Raw genomic sequence first — 13,479 nt, forward strand, 5'->3', positions numbered from 1 at the left:
TAAGCATGTGCTCTCAAAATGTTAGTTGTATTGGTTTCTTACTATGAATGTAATTATACTGGCTGTTCTGTTTTGTTTTTTCCCCTTATAAAGGCTGGTCTTTGTGAAGCAGAACAGGAGCAAATGCGGAAAATTCTCTACCAAAAGGAATCTAATTACAACAGACTGAAGAGGGCCAAAATGGACAAGTCCATGTTTGTAAAAATCAAGACGCTAGGGATCGGCGCTTTTGGGGAGGTGTGTCTTGCCTGCAAGGTGGACACACATGCCCTTTATGCCATGAAAACTTTGAGAAAGAAGGACGTCCTGAATCGTAATCAGGTGGCTCACGTCAAAGCGGAAAGGGATATACTCGCTGAGGCAGACAATGAATGGGTGGTTAAACTCTATTACTCATTTCAAGATAAGGAGAGTTTGTACTTTGTGATGGACTACATCCCCGGCGGGGATATGATGAGTCTTTTGATACGGATGGAAGTCTTCCCAGAGCACCTAGCTAAGTTTTATATTGCAGAGCTCACTTTGGCCATAGAGAGTGTACACAGAATGGGATTTATCCATAGAGACATCAAACCTGACAACATTCTTATAGACCTTGATGGACATATTAAACTGACTGACTTTGGGCTCTGCACTGGATTCAGGTGGACCCACAATTCCAAATACTATCAGAAAGGTAACGGTCTTAGGTGCACGTGTTCTGACAACTGTGATATCGTTTCATTCTGAAGATAGGCAGTGGTTTTTCTGTCAGTGTGCCAGCTGAAAAAACATTGCATGTTTTATATGCTATAAAAGTGACTAGTGATGAGTCATTGACTTGCTAGCTCACGCATGAAATTTGCTGTCTAAGTGCAGAGGTGCTCGATCTCCAATCTGTGGGTCAAATGCGGCCTACAGAGCCTTGGTGTCTGGCCCATGGGGCTTTCCACAGTCCTGGGAATTTGGCAGCAGGGGAGCAGTGGCAATTTAATACTGTCACCCCTTCCTACTGCCAAATTCCAAAGCTTCACATGACAGATCAGAACCAGGCCATGCCCCCGCACAGCCAGCTCAAGGCTGGACCACCCTCTTCCCTCCACGCAGCTGGGTTGGAGATAGGCCAGGCCTGGCCCAGCCCGGCCCACCTCCCAACCTGAGGGTCCAGCCCATTCCCCCGTCCCTCGCCCTAGCTAGGCTGAAGCTGGGCCACCCCTCTGCCCCCTTCCCTCCATGCAGCCAGGTTTGGGCCAGGCTACACCCCTGCCTTCCACAGGATCAGGCCATTCACCTTCCCCCTGTGGCTGGATGTAGGACAGGTCATGATCCCAGCCTCCACCCATGGGGCTGGGTTGGGGCCAGACCACGGTCCCTTCCCCCTTACAGCTGGATTGGGGCTGGGCTGCCATCTGTGCAGCTGGATGGGGCCCCACCACACTTGCCTCAAGTGCTGGATCAAGACCACCAGCTGGATCTGGCCTGCGAGCTGACCAGGCACTGCCCACCCAGCTTGCCAACCAAAAAGGTTGAACACTGCTCTCTTTGTGCATGAATCCTTTGCTTTCTCCATCAGCAACCTAAATGACTGCTGTGATTCCAGTAAATTTTCAGGTTTATTGGTTCAAGGGTCTATACTGACAATGAAAAGAATTAACCACAAAAGCAGCGGAGTTGATTGTATCCCAGCACCAACATTCATACGAATGCCATTGTTCAGGAATGAACCAGTTTTGAGCTGTAGTCACAGAATTATTTGTACACATAGTTATCTCCATTGTGGGGATGAGCTTTACAAGTCTTACTGTGGGGTGGGGACATGGGCACATTGTGAAAAATTGGCCTGGAAAAGGAGAAGTTTTAAAAAATGTAAATAATATTGGATTTTGGTTTTATAGGAAACCCATTATTTACTCTAGTGAGAAGGCAATTCCCAGATGGCAAAACTAGCAAATCAGTCATTATTTTTCTCTTTATTTGATGTGCGTTTTATAAACAGTGCTATTCATGCAAAACTTTCTATCCCTTTTCCCATTTAAAAGGGAGCCATATCCGACAGGACAGCATGGAGCCCAGTGATCTTTGGGATGACGTGTCCAACTGTAGGTGTGGAGACAGGCTGAAGACCTTGGAGCAAAGAGTTAAAAAACAGCATCAGAGATGTTTAGCCCACTCATTAGTTGGGACCCCTAATTACATTGCTCCTGAAGTGCTGCTTCGTAAAGGTAGAGGACCTCAATTTTTTTTCCTGTTAAATGAAAGCCAATGCTTAGAAGTGTACTTTTGGTTTTAAGTAAAAAAAAAAAAAAATGCCTGGTAAGTATGTTGGGTTTACTGCCCTAGACACTTAAGTGTAGATTTCACCATATGTATCAGTACTGTTCATCATGTCCATTCAGTCTGTGGCATGTCTGTTCAGATTACTGACAAAGGTGCAAACTGGTATTGGCAGTGATACTGTGCCCAAAACAGGAATCTGATCACTAGCTAATTCAGAAAAGCCAACAAGCAGCCTACTCATACGGTACCTATTGACTGATTCAGACTGGATTACAAACTTGTAAATTTACACGTTGGCTACTGATAAGAGGCAAGAGACAGGTTTGACGTTGTGTTGCTTATACGCCAAAACAGAACCCCCCCCCCACAGTCATTAATGACTCCAGAAGCTTGTTTACTTTTAGCAAAGAGATCCTTCACCTTTTCTACCAATGCAGCAACTTCTGTGTCACCTTCTGGCACTTAGGTATGTGTGTGCAGGGTGGGGTTGTTGCAAAGAAAATTGCATGAATTACTCCAACTAGTGCAGCCTCTTCACCTTGTTGATAACACATTTCAATCCAAAACTGAATGTTATTATAATCGATCAGAGCTCCCTGCTTCTTGTGGGTCTGTGACCCCAAAATGCCATTACCATCTGCCAACATCATCTTCCTAAGTTATCTGAAAAATACATAGTTTCTAGTAAACAGCTTATTTCTTGGATAATAGGAACATGGGAAAGTTGACCATTAAGCCTGTCTAAAGTCAAACACCTGTGGTCTTCCAGTTTCCATCCTCCTTTGGGCCCATATGAATTATGGAATTGGCTATTCCAGTATCAGTTAACATTTTGTACCAGAAGCCCTGTGCTCGTAATGATGTGCATACATCCTCTTCAGCTTTTAACTGTGCTGTAACATTTTGAATCTTCTTCTCTAAGATTGCTACTTTTTCAGACGTCCCCTTTGCCACCATGTACGGTCCTTGAAGGAGAGCTGCCTTCTTCCTGTTTTCCCACTTTTTTAATTCTTTCTAATCCAACTAGCTGATTCTTCACAGAGTCCTCCAAGGGCCTGGGGTATCAAATGTACCCTGTTCCCATACAGTCTCCCATATTGGATCACCTCTTGTTTGAGTTGGTCCTCTATTCCCTCTTTATCAGACAGGCTATTAGTACTACCCATGCCAGATTACTGACTTTTCCCAGTTGGGCAAAACTTGAGTCCCATCCGCAAGGCCTCATTTGTGCTTTAGCTCAAGAAGTGAAAGAAAAATGCAAACAAACTCCTTTCACACAGCAACCACCCACCCAGGAGCCCCAGTTCTTTTACCTGGATTACAGGTGAACTGACAGGTTGGCTGCTGATAAGAGGGAAGCAGCATGTCTATAGCCCAGCCTTTTCTTGCTTACATTGCAAAACACAAAAACAAACGCTTATCCCAAAGTCTGGCTACCTGTGACAGCACAACATAAATTCTTCTGTTTAGCATCTGGCGAGACTTAAGATGGAGAGAAGGGTGGCATGCAGACTGGCAGTAGGTATTCTTGAATTTGCTGTGTTCTCCACATTTCCCTCCAACCTATACCCTATATTTGTAGATGGCTGATTTTGATGCATGTTTTCTGATAGATTTTTATTTAGCTTTCTTTGTTTCACTGAAACTTTTGAAGCTGGGCTGAACCAGATCTCCTGTGAACTTGGAAGGTGTCAATTAGTTGGGCTTTATGTTCTTTGAAAGGTATACTTCTGGACAGAGGATTCCTTATCTCCATCCCTTGGCCATTATGGAATGCTGTTCAACACTGCTGTTTCTTCACTTTAGTTTATGGTCTTCACTGACAAAGCTGCATTATTTTTATAACTTACCTAAGAAACTTAACAAAAACATATTTGTTATAGCTAAATGTATTAGATGCTATTTTGGTACATCAGTCACTACTACTGACATCTTTACATAAAGTTGTGATATAGCATATTTGGATTATTTAACATAAGGGCTCTCTTTAAAAAGTCGTCTTTCAGGTCTAGCGCTCTGTTTAATTAGACCTCATTATTAGTTTAGCTGGACATGTTGATTGCTTCCTTTACATTTCTGACCAAACTAGTTGTCATGTCTTGTAGAGGTCACTCAAACTAAAAAAAGCGTTCTGCTTTAGCCATTCTTTTGTAGCTTAGCCAAGGCCTACTGAAAATGTCCAAGGCTGACAACAAAGCCAGCGGCTTAGATGGGGAAGATACAATGCACTAATTATGTCTCCTCCAGATTCCTGGCAGGATTTTGAGACGACCAAAGAAGAAAACCCTTCTCTTGCCTTACTCTGAAGACCTTGGGGAGCTTAGTCCACGTTGGATGCATTTGCATAAGACGTTACTGCACAGTCGTTACTGGACATTTATTTAGTACTTGTATTAGCAAGCACTAAATAAATGCACAGTAATCAGAGTTATTGCGCAGTAGTGCCAGCAAGTGTCTTTTAGGTGATGCTCCTGTGCAGTACCACATTAGCACTGTCCATGCTGTGATGCATTACTGCACAGTCAATGTCTCGTGTTGACATACCCATTGTGTTCATCCCTTTGCAAGAAGATATGTTGAGCACTAAACTTCATAGTTATGGGTTGAGGTTTTTAAAGCCATGGGGTGATTCTAAAGGTGGTTTTAAAGGCCTGGTTCTAAGTCCTTTGGAATCCATGTGTGCCTTTCCATTAGTGTCAATAAACTATAAGCCAGGCCCTAAAATATCTAGCTACATAAACTCTTGTTTAAGTCAACTGCTAAATCCTCTAACTATCCTTGAAAATCTCACATAAGTACTTTACTGTCTAGTCGCGGGAACTGGCTGATTTAAAGTATTTCCCTTTGCATGGAACATAATAAAATGTTCCGTGTCCTTCCCGTATTCCCTGAGCTGTTGTGTCCCTGAGATGCATTTTCAAAGGATGGTATCTTACCTCTCGATAACCTTGGGAGTACATCAGTCATGAAGCCTTTTTATTGGCCAGTGTGTGCTGTATGGAAAGATCCTTGCTTCATCCAATTATATGTCCCACTGTTCCCCCATTGCGACTATAGGATTTTACAAAAAAAAACTTAAAATGATGCTTTGATGCCTGGATTAGAATTTATTTGTTTTCAATTTGGGTTAATCAGCAGAAGACACTTTTTTTATACTTAGGTTACAAATCATATTTCCAAGCATGGACAGGTACTAGAGAAGAAGAAAGCATGCAGTATCATCTAGTGTTGTTTAAATTGCAAAAAGAAACAACAGGTGTGCTTTCATTGATCAGGGACACTGTCTTTTGGTTGCCTTTCAGGATACACTCAACTTTGTGATTGGTGGAGCGTTGGTGTAATTCTCTTTGAGATGTTAGTGGGGCAGCCTCCCTTTCTGGCTCCCACCCCCACAGAAACCCAACTAAAGGTAGGTGAAAGCAAAATATCAATGGACACTCTGGAGTGAAGTATTATCTTTCATTTTACCAGCTCGAGGTGAGAAGATTAAAGGCCTGACTTTCTAGGGAAGAAATGACCTGCCCAAGGCCTGTGACAGAGTCTACATGTTTCCTCTATACCCTCCCTGTCTTCATTCTCCTCTCCTCTCCCTGGCCCCCCTCCCTTCCCCATTCTTCCGGCTTCTCGGGGACCTTTGCCAAATTTTGACAATCCCTTCCCAAAAAAGGTTAAGTTTTTCCTGCTTTAAAATGACATATTTTGTGGGGAGGTCTTTGCTGGTGGCACAGATCCTTCAAATCCTTAATTGTCTTTACCACAGCTTCATGACTGAGGTGATCTTTGGCTGGACCTTCGTTTGGCAACCTAAAAATATGCATTGAGAACACTTATATTCAAATAGGTCTCCTAAAGAGAAGTGCTGCCGCCTCCTAGGTTGTTCACTGTGGCTTTTGCTGTTGAAATTCATACATGTCAGTGAAAACCTCAGTTTGCAATTCTGTTATTTCAGACCTGAGCAGTGGTTGTAGTGAAGGGTGTGTGTGTGTGTTGTGCGTCTCCTCCAGAAAGATGAGCTACAAATAAGATTGCGTTTAACCTGGCAATGTCTTCTGAATACCTCCTCAGGTTAGATTGTAGGAACATTCAAATGAGGACTAATTTCTGATGTCAACTTCATGTGTTTTTTTTTCACCTGCCTGGTATCTGGTGGTTTCCAGATTCAGTAAAGAGATCCCAGACCTCATTCTGTGATAGCTCTGATGCAAGCTGTGCAAAACCCCTAATATCTGAAATTACAGAATGGTGTATTCTGGACTTACTTTAACGAGACAGGTAGCCATGTTAGTCTGAAGTCGAGTAGAAGGCACAGACGGTTTGCACTTTGGTTAGCCTATAAGGCACAAATCTACCCTGCCTTCTGCTTTAGTTGAACCAGGGATCATTTCACACTGGGAAGAGGGGCAGAGCTAACTTTTTAATGCAAGTTCAGCTTAAACCCTGTTGTCTTCTCCCTAGGATGCTCTCTGCAGTCTTTCAGCACATGTTTTTCTGAGCTAAAATCTATTTTATTTTTGACTTTGAGCTGGACTTTGATACATATATGTAGCAAATGTGATCCATTCTTCCCAGTTTTCCTGTCTTGCTCACAGTGAGTGGCATGTTTGTCACCTGCTCACTGGACTTCTGCATTTCAGAAGTACAAAGGCAGGCTGCAAACTAACCTGCTGCTTACAGTTCTGAGCTGTCAGTCTTAACAAACTCTGAGCATTTGTTCACAGGTGTAGAAGTGCTGACCATCTTTCTCTTCTCCAGGTAATAAACTGGGAGAGCACCCTACACATTCCCTCACAGATCAAACTGAGCCCCGAAGCAAGTGATCTTATCGCAAAACTGTGCTGTGCTGCTGAGGACAGACTTGGAAGAAATGGAGCAGATGATATTAAGGCCCACCCTTTCTTTAATTCTATAGATTTCTCCACTGATATCCGCAGGCAGCCAGCTCCCTATGTTCCAAAGATCAGCCATCCAATGGACACCTCAAATTTTGACCCTGTTGAAGAAGAAAGTCCTTGGAACGACGCTAGTGGTGACAGTACCAGGACATGGGACCCACTTGCCTCTTCAAACAGCAAACACACAGAACATGCATTTTATGAGTTTACTTTCCGAAGGTTCTTTGATGACAATGGATATCCATTTAGATACCCCAAGCCTTCTGGAATCGAAGTTAGCCAGTCTGAGAAGTGTGATGTAGAAAACAAAGATGTGGTGGATCAGACTGGAGCCTGCCAACCTGTATATGTGTAAATTATTGTACAGAGTACTCCAAATGATCTTATTTGCAAGTCCCAGAGGGCCTTTAGCTGACCCCTTAGGACCCAACCTTGCAGCTCTTACTCAGGCACAGCTCCAGTTGAGGCCATGGTGCATCTGGGGAGTTGAGAGCCTGCAGGGCCAGGTCCTAAATGGGCACTGTTTTGTTCAGGTCAGTTTTATTGTAAATAGCTATGCTGATAAATGACACTTGAAAGCCTGGTCTTCACCGCTATCTGCAAGGCCAGCGATCTGTCATTTCTAGGCCTATTTTTTGTTTGAGGTCAGCATCCCCCTACTCTGATCAGCATTTACGGACTTCCACAACTTTCCACATTATTTTTAAATGAATAAAGAGCACTTATATTTTGTTTATAGCAAGGGTTTTTTTCCTACTAAATTATAGGGATTAACTTTGACAAATCATGCTGCTGTTCTTCTTTTCTACATTTTTATTTTATCCATAGCACTTATTTCACATTTAGGAAAACGCATAAAACTGAAGAACATGTGATAAAAGGTCTCTGTGCAATAATGTAAAAAAGAAAAAAACTCTGCTCTCTAATTTTCTAAATTTACTGTTGCCATTTTATTCACACCATGATTTTTGTTTCCATGTATGTATTTTCCACATTTCAAAATTGTGACGTAACCTTAAAGCTGCTTTATTTCCTTCTGCTTATTGGAGTTTAAAAGAAAGTGTGAGCAAGTGACAATTTGGGTGTGGTTTCATTGTCTGGTGTGTGAAGAATGTTGCATGAGCAGTGTTTTTTTCTATATGAAATGGCCTTTTCTTGCCATCCACGGGCAGGTCCTGTGGATCCATTTTTACTGAGGGTCTAAAATTAGACCATTTTAAACAGTGTGTTGATAATGTGTTGTGTGGATGATTTCCCCTTATGATTGTAGCCAATATTATTTTTGTAAAACAGATTGCAAAGTTATAACTCATTAACAGTTGTTGTGGTCTGATAAAATAGATCATTTTTAGTAAACAGGTATCATCTGCACCCTCTCTCCCAGAAGGATACATAGCAAGACCATTATTTCAGTGTTAATTTACTGCAACAGTCTTGATTTAGCTCATTCACACAGCACCCACTGCACAATGTTCAGTATTTAAAACTTTGCCATTTAATACTATCGGTAACACAGCGTTCGTATTAAGATACTTGAGTCAAAATTTTCAAACCATAGTGCCTACAGTTAGGATTCTAAATCTACCTTGAGGCTTTCAAATGAAAGTAGACTGACTTTACGAAAGGTGTTAAATATCTGCAACTCCCATTAATTTTTTCAGGATATGGGATTGCTTAGCATTTCAAAAAATCAGGCCCCTTCTAATTACAGTGTTCAAATGAATATTGAGAAGCCTAACTTTAAAAACCAGTGTTTGAAAGTGTTGGCATTGTTGAAAAGTTATTCTATTCTATTGTCTCTTTCAATTAAAATTTTGCTGTGATGGAACACAGTAGTCCTTCATTTCTATCAAATTATAGGCATACTTTAAAATGTCAGTTCTTAACTTTGTTAAAATATGCATTTTTCTTATATGTATAAGTGAGGATTATTCAAAGTGATATTGGAATACTAAAAAGAATTAAGCCATACATATTTGCATATATATTATATATAACTAAATAGATAAACACAAAAAATCCTTAATTCAGATTAGTGTAACAGTCCTTTTTAAAGTGGTTGACATAACAACACTTGAGGAAAACACTCTCCTTCAATGTGTTTTTTGCTTTACTTTTTTTTAAATCTGGATCTTCATAATTTTCCATATATTATTCCACGTATTATTCCTTAATATTTTTAGCATATCATATCCTATCCATTGTTTAGCTATCTAAGCAACATCACCTATAAATTCATCAGCCTAACCTAAACAAAAATGATTGTGTATTTGTTTACATTGGTATGAAAGGAGTGGTCTGAGGTATGCAGTGCTTGTGTTGTGACCGTTCATGTAAGATTCAGTATTACTGCTTTTTTATATAGCAATGCCATTTTTGTTATTTACATCTATCCGACATTCTTTCGTGTGGTAGGTTCTTTCTCAGGAACTCAATTTAACTGTTATTTATTGATATATCATTGCCCTTGAAAGCTTCTACTGGCACAATTTATTAAAAATTTGAATCAAAAGTTATGCTGTGTTGTATGTTTGTAAAAGGCATCAGTTCAGCCTGTTTGTGTTACATTGCCAGGTCTGCAATATTAGAGGTGCACCTGAGCCATAGAGTCCAGATCTCAGCTTTCTTCACACATAGATCCAACATTTGATTTAGTCCTTCTGTGTGTCTTGATTCAGTTGTGTTTTTGTTCTCATAACCCGTGGTGGAAAAGGGCTCCAGAGCCAGCAGCTACCTGGCATAAAGCCAACATGACCCCTGTTACATTCCCTAGTGGGGAGAGCTTGAGTGAGATGATGAGGCCACTGTGCTAGAGCAACCCCTAGCTTGCATGCCAGTCCTGAAAATGCCCTAAACCAAGGGTGTCTACCTTGTGCCCCAGGCTGGATCTAGATCATGAGGCTCCTTGCTGGCCGGATTGAGCCTGAGGCACAAAGAAGCAGCAGTGGCAGCTTTAGCTCTGACCTGGAGCAGGTGGTAGTGGTGGAGGCCACATTAGCTCTGGCTCCAACCCAGGGCACATGGCAGTAGCTGTAGCCCCCAGCACATGACCCCTGCCAGAGCCAGAACTGCTGCCACCATGTGCTCTGTGCTGCAGCTGCAGCCTCAGTTCCTACTTCACCAAGAGGCACACAGTGGGAGGTAGTGGCTGAGGCGATAGGGTCACATCAGGTCAATAGGCAGAGCAGCTGAAGGGGGGCTGGGGCTATATCAGCCCTCACCCTCCTGCTGCTGAACACTATGCCCACTGGCATAAGGGCCCCAGATTCTGTGGCAGGACACAGCTCTACAACTTCCTGTGGCCTGCCACATAGACTAGCTCCCCAGGCCATATTCAGCCTCTAGGCTGTATGTTTAGCCCCCTTGCTCTAAGCTACAATGGTAAGAAAGTCGATAGAGGCCAGTGTAAATATAGGACTGAGGCAGCTTGCAGATCCTCCCTTCTACTATTAACAGGGTACACCTGAGACCATTTGAACCTAAGTCCTTGGAGGGGGAGAGGGGTGGAGAAGAGGGAAGGCAGCCAACATTTCCTGGGTGATCAAAAGATGGCAGCATCCTGCTGATTTGGACAGGAAGAATGTTCTTCTTTGGGACAGCAGAAACTGTAGAGTTGAAAATGTCAGGGGGAGACAGGTGACTGAGGGAAAACTTGGTGGATAACATTTCCTGGGATTCTTGATCTCCTTTAGCACCAGCATCGTAATTGTGATTTCCTCTAGGCTGCTACCATGGAAGCATGCTAAAGTACTGTAGTGTTTCCCCCTTACTGTGCTGCATTATACCTCTTTGCTGCATTCTGCTTGAGAGTTAGCTCTTCAATATGTACTGAGTAGAAAAAAGGTTGTGGGAACTGTAGGCAGATACCTCTCTCATCAACTGCCACAGCAAGAGGTAGGGAATGTGCCCTAGGAAGTGCTTTCAAGAGGGTGTCTTTTCCTCAGTGCCACAGAACTCCCATTTGCAACCTTTGACATGTCTTCCCTTCAGCTGATGGTGCTGGCTGAGGATAGGTAAAAATTACTGCATTTTCCTCCTATAAATGGATGCAGCTTTACAGATGTCCTGGAAGTGGCTTGTCTCCAAGAAAGGCCTAGAGATTTCTCAATGCGAGACAAGTTGAGCAGAGCCCTTTCAATGTCTTCAGCCAAGGTACCGTAAGAGCCACTGGGAAGCCTACCCATGTGGTGGACTTTGCTTTCCAAGTGACACAACTGCTTGTGGTGAGGATGCAAAGGGCTACCACTAATCTTAAATGTACTTCAGTGAAAGGGTAGGAGGGAGTAGAGGGAGGAAGTAGATATTAACATCTACTTCATAGCTAGCAGAATTGAATTGTGAAATGTCAGTCTTGTCTCTCCAGTTAACAGACTAGTTTCCTTTCCCTCTTACAAAACTTCAGGGAGTAGCTAGAAGCTGGAATAAACTTTATGCAAGTCGGCCAAGTAGACACCATAAAAACTTGCTTCTGGATGTTCCCTCTTCCAGTTAGAACGGCAAATGTTTTATGGGCCTTTAAAAGCCCTTGTTTCAAAAAGACAACATTTCAATGGTTTTAGCTAGAAAGCACCCCCCATGTAATTTGGGCAGCAAATTGCAAACTAAGGCTAAAAATAGACATTGCTAAATGGATCAGGGATGTGTCCCAGCACTCCTGATCCATTTCATTAGGTGAATTGCATATCACCAGTTGTGCCATCTATTTTTCTGGTAGGACAATGGATGACACATTTCCCTGGGGCTTGAGGGGCCCAATGCTGTATGGGAATTCCCAGGGTGTGCAAGATTGGAGTCCTCAAGCCCTGGGAGCACCTGCCTGGGGCAGCTGGAGGGAGTGGGCAGCTCCAGGCTGCCTGGGCTCCCCTGTCGAAAAACAGACATCAGCCTCTAAATAGTGGAACAAGTTTAACACCACCTTTGTCATAGCCAAAATTTTTGAGTGTTTGTGGTGCAATAAGGGGCAGGGACAGCTGTTTGCTTAGCTTTTGTATAACAGAACAAAGGTGACATCTGTTTTCACCCTGATCACCTCCTGAAAAGCGAGAAGGCTGAGTTAATCCAAACTCCCTACAGTCTTACTTTAGACTGACAGGAAGGAACTTTTCTTCTGAAACATGATACTTAAAAAAATGGGAAACTACATACCTGAGATGAAAATCTGTTGAAGTCAGCGGCAAGACTCCCTTTACTGTTAACTAAGCCAGTGCTTTAGACTTGAACTGCAACTTTACAAAATGTAGAAAGTGAAATCAGTTAATGTAGTTACTAAGATTCCCATTTCCCCCCAGAAGGCCTAAATAAAGCTAGCCCAAAACTCTATTAAAGTGAATTTCAGCATCAGAGTTTATAATACAGCAATAAGAGTTTATGAGTCTCTGTAACCTCTCTTTGTTTCCATAGTTCCCAATATGGGCTCCTGGAATGGGAAATAGCAGTAACCTTTTAAAGGCAGTTTTATTTCTGGTTTCTCAGTGGAAAAAGAGCAACAGGTAGAATTCATAAAAGTCCACATAGTTTGAGTAATATGAAAGGTAACTGAGGGGGAAAAGCATTTGTTTTCCAAATGGGAGAGGAAGAATGAAATTAACTTTGCAGGAAGCAATGCTATTGCCTTGTAACTGGATGGAAAGTCTGTATAAGAAATTTACAGGGATACTGTTCTACTCCCTCTAGATTATGGGCTGTGAAACAATTGCAGTATAAGCAGTGCTGGGGAAACTGCAGTGGAGAATGCAGTGGAGAATGGAACTTCGAACATATCATTTGGTTCTTTCCCAACATACAGAAATATTAGCAGAAAATAGTAACTTACCAAAAGTGCTATTGGAATGAAAAATATTAAATTCTTCCCACAGGAAATAATCACAGGACTAGATAATGCAGGGATAACAACTGTTAAAGCACAAAAACCTGTAAAAACATTTTGCTTGGCAGAAAAATACACTATAGCAAGAACATGGAAGCAGTGCCCTCCTCTAGTGAGTGGTTTGAGCAGTAGATGGCATGTAGTAGGAATTTACGGCTAGATTTACTCCTATCAGAATAAAATGTAGAATTTTAAAAATTTGCGTTTTTTCCTCTTTAAGTTTCAAAGCAATGTATTCAAGCCCAGCAGAAGAAAAGGGAGTCCGGAAAACAGGCAATTTCAGTTGAAAGTAGACTGTCGCCTACTCCTCCATCTAAATTCTTATGGTTTTCATAGAGTTCATAGACATCAGTCCTGGAAGGGACCTCGGGAGACTGAGTCCAGCCCCCTGCCCAAAGGGCAGGAAGTCAGCTGGGGTCATAGGATCCCAGCAAGATAAGCATCCAATTTACTCTTGAAGGTGTT

At 42.3% G+C, this 13,479-nt stretch overlaps 1 protein-coding gene and 1 long non-coding RNA gene across 3 annotated transcripts in view; one reads left to right on the top strand and one right to left on the bottom strand.

Moving 5' to 3' along the window:
- Positions 1 to 9,664, top strand: part of LATS2 (large tumor suppressor kinase 2) — a 69,033-nt gene extending 59,369 nt beyond the window's left edge. For both annotated transcript variants that reach the window (XM_019530181.1, XM_019530182.1), the window contains exons 4-7: positions 94 to 676; positions 2,019 to 2,201; positions 5,559 to 5,665; positions 7,009 to 9,664. In XM_019530181.1, the coding sequence (XP_019385726.1) occupies positions 94 to 676; positions 2,019 to 2,201; positions 5,559 to 5,665; positions 7,009 to 7,503 (1,368 nt within the window). In that variant the 3' untranslated portion in view covers positions 7,504 to 9,664. The remainder of the gene's footprint in view (positions 1 to 93; positions 677 to 2,018; positions 2,202 to 5,558; positions 5,666 to 7,008) is intronic.
- Positions 1,569 to 13,344, bottom strand: LOC109306676. Its single transcript, XR_002100076.1, has 2 exons — positions 12,294 to 13,344; positions 1,569 to 2,103 (listed from the first exon to the last, which is right to left on the bottom strand). It is a non-coding gene; the product is annotated as an uncharacterized LOC109306676 (long non-coding RNA).
- Positions 13,345 to 13,479: the final 135 nt, after the last annotated feature.

This window comes from Crocodylus porosus, unplaced genomic scaffold, assembly GCF_001723895.1.
Source record: "Crocodylus porosus isolate Cpor-Errol unplaced genomic scaffold, CroPor_comp1, whole genome shotgun sequence".
Lineage (NCBI taxonomy): Eukaryota > Metazoa > Chordata > Crocodylia > Crocodylidae > Crocodylus > Crocodylus porosus.